This window comes from Corvus brachyrhynchos, unplaced genomic scaffold (assembly GCF_000691975.1).
Source record: "Corvus brachyrhynchos isolate BGI_N302 unplaced genomic scaffold, ASM69197v1 scaffold219, whole genome shotgun sequence".
In the NCBI taxonomy this organism is placed as follows: Eukaryota; Metazoa; Chordata; class Aves; order Passeriformes; family Corvidae; genus Corvus; species Corvus brachyrhynchos.
In genome coordinates this window covers 177,510-179,715 of record NW_008240034.1, presented here as the reverse complement: position 1 = coordinate 179,715, position 2,206 = coordinate 177,510, and the positions used below count along the sequence as shown (strand labels likewise).

The 2,206-nt window shown below is 65.0% G+C and overlaps 1 protein-coding gene across 2 annotated transcripts in view; it reads right to left on the bottom strand.

Annotated features, from left to right (window-relative positions):
* Positions 1-718: 718 nt before the first annotated feature.
* MYO1F (myosin IF) overlaps positions 719-2,206 on the bottom strand; it is a 15,574-nt gene continuing 14,086 nt past the window's right edge. Inside the window, exons 24-28 of one of the 2 annotated variants that reach the window (XM_008640994.2) lie at positions 2,202-2,206; positions 1,910-1,993; positions 1,619-1,820; positions 1,158-1,324; positions 719-1,081 (exon numbers count right to left, since the gene is read on the bottom strand). The exon at positions 2,202-2,206 is cut by the window's right edge and continues 159 nt beyond it. In XM_008640994.2, the coding sequence (XP_008639216.1) occupies positions 1,005-1,081; positions 1,158-1,324; positions 1,619-1,820; positions 1,910-1,993; positions 2,202-2,206 (535 nt within the window). In that variant the 3' untranslated portion in view covers positions 719-1,004. Of the gene's footprint in view, positions 1,082-1,157; positions 1,325-1,618; positions 1,821-1,909; positions 2,004-2,201 lie in introns of those variants that run through there. The other variant, XM_017743886.1, reaches the window with a different exon arrangement.

Here is a 2,206-nt window from a genome sequence, read left to right as displayed (position 1 = left end):
AGGAAGGGGGGGGCTGGCTGTGGGATCAGGCCGGGCTCTGTGGGATCAGGCTGTCGTCACTTCCTCCGGCGCAGGGCCTGGCGGGGGGAGCGGGGGAAGCCGGACATGAGCCGGACATGAGCCGGACATTCCGGCCCTTCCGGCCCTGTTCTTCCCTCTCCCTGCTGAAAACCTCCTGGAGCAGCCCCGGGTGGGCCTCAGCCCCCACGCAGCACCCCCAGCCCCAGCTGTCCCGCTGCCCCGGGGCTTTGGGATGTCCCTGGAGCCGGGCCAGCCGAGCATCGCGGGTGCCACCCCACGCATCGATCCTGGCCCCTCATGGATGAGACCCCCGGCCCCCGCCAGCTGCAGGGCCCAGCACCCCTGTGACACCGCCAGGAAAAGCTGTGACAGCTCCGTGGGCTTTGTCTGAGAGATCCTTGGAGTTTTCTTGGGAGAAATCAGGGAGTGGTGACAGCACCCTGCTCCTGTTCTGCCTCGCCGCTGCCCCGGCTGTGCTGAGCCATCCAGAGCCGCAGCGGGATGTGGAGATGCCTGAGCCGGATCCCTGGGACAGCTGGTTTGTGTATTCAGCGTTTTCTAGAGGGTTCATTGTGGGGGGAACGGGGCTGCCTCTGCTCTGTGTCTGCCCTGTCACAGCTCTTGTCACACAGCGACAGTGGGAGCTGGCACCAGGGTGAAATACAACCCCCAAATTCAATATTTGAGTCAAAATCGCTGAGTCTGGTTATTTCCCATAATTATTAACAACGAATCTGTTCATACCACGGGGCAGTTTCAGTCCCAGGGTACGAACAAGCAGCAAAGAGCCCGTCCTTGCTGCAGGGGTACCCCCAGCTAAAGGGGATCCAGCGCTTGGCACCGGCACAGTCCGGGGGGCTCCTGAGGAAGCGCTCGCTCCACGCCAGCGTTGCTGGAAAAACTTCACAGGGCCACCACTGGCACCTTGGGCACAGCGTCTGGAGGTGGGGTGGGAAGATGGTGACCCTCTCCTGTCCTCCATCTCAGATCTTCTGCACGTAATTCCCAGGGAAAAGCCCTTCCTTGCCGTGCAGCCGGCCTTTCCACCAGCCGGAGGCATCTGGGAAGGGAATAAAAAGTCAGGTGTGGTGGCAGCACAGCGGGGAGAGGAGCTGGGCAGGGCAGGAGCCCGGTACCTTCCATCAGGATGTCAATGACGTCCCCAACGTTGAAGCTGAGCTCATCCACGTCCTGCCCGATGTACTGGTAGAGCGCCTGGCACCGCGGCCTCTCCGCCTTGGGCTGGGGCTTGGGGCGGCGGGCAGGGGGCGGCCGCTGGCTCACGCTGCGCCGGCGCTGCATCCTGAGGGGTGGGAGGGATGGAGTCCTCACCGGGAGGGCAGGAGGGCAGGGGATGTGCTGCTCATCCTGCCCACCCTGCTGCCCCACACCCATGGGGTGCTCTGTGCCTGCAGGTGGGTGCTCCCAGTGCAGGGACTGGGAGAACTGGGATGCACAAGAGCCTGGGAGATGTGTCCTGCAGCAAAGCCAGACTGCCCCACTCTGGTTCCCTCCTCAGAGGGGAAAGCATCTCCCGGTGCTGGTGGCAGTGGAAGAGGAGGATGGGGCAGGGAGAGGGACGTGGGACAGGACCTACCCGGCCACCCCCTGGTCAGGCACATTCAGGAAGTCCATGTTGTGCTCGGATGGGGGCCGTGCCCTGGGCTGGTGGCCGGCGCTGCGGGTGGGAAGAGCTGCGGCCGGGGGACCCCGCGTCTGCTTCTGGGGCATCTTGTAGGTGTCCCTCTGGGCCCGGCCATCGCTGTGGGGGAACTGGGGACCCCCGTTCCTGCAGGCTCCTGGAACACCCCGTCCCGGGGGGCATTAGAGGGGGGCCATGCACGGCCTGCACCCCCAGGAATCCCCCGCCCTGGTACCCCCTCCTCACCTCTGGGTGCCGGTGGGGCACTTCGGGAGGGTGCTGGACACCTGCTGCCACCTCTGCCCTGCGCTGCCCCCTTCCTTGTGGGCTCTGGGGGGACACGAGCCCCCCGTTAGGTGACAGTCCTCAGAGCCAGCTGTAGGGGCTGTCCCCCCATTTGTACCCTGTTCCCCAAAGCTCCCCGTGCTGCCCCATCCCCGGAGCAGAAATGGCTCCTTCCTGGGTGAGACACAAACCCCACAGGGGACACCCAGCCCTCCCTGATGCTCCCAGCGTTCCTGCATCCCCCTTCTGCCACCCCCC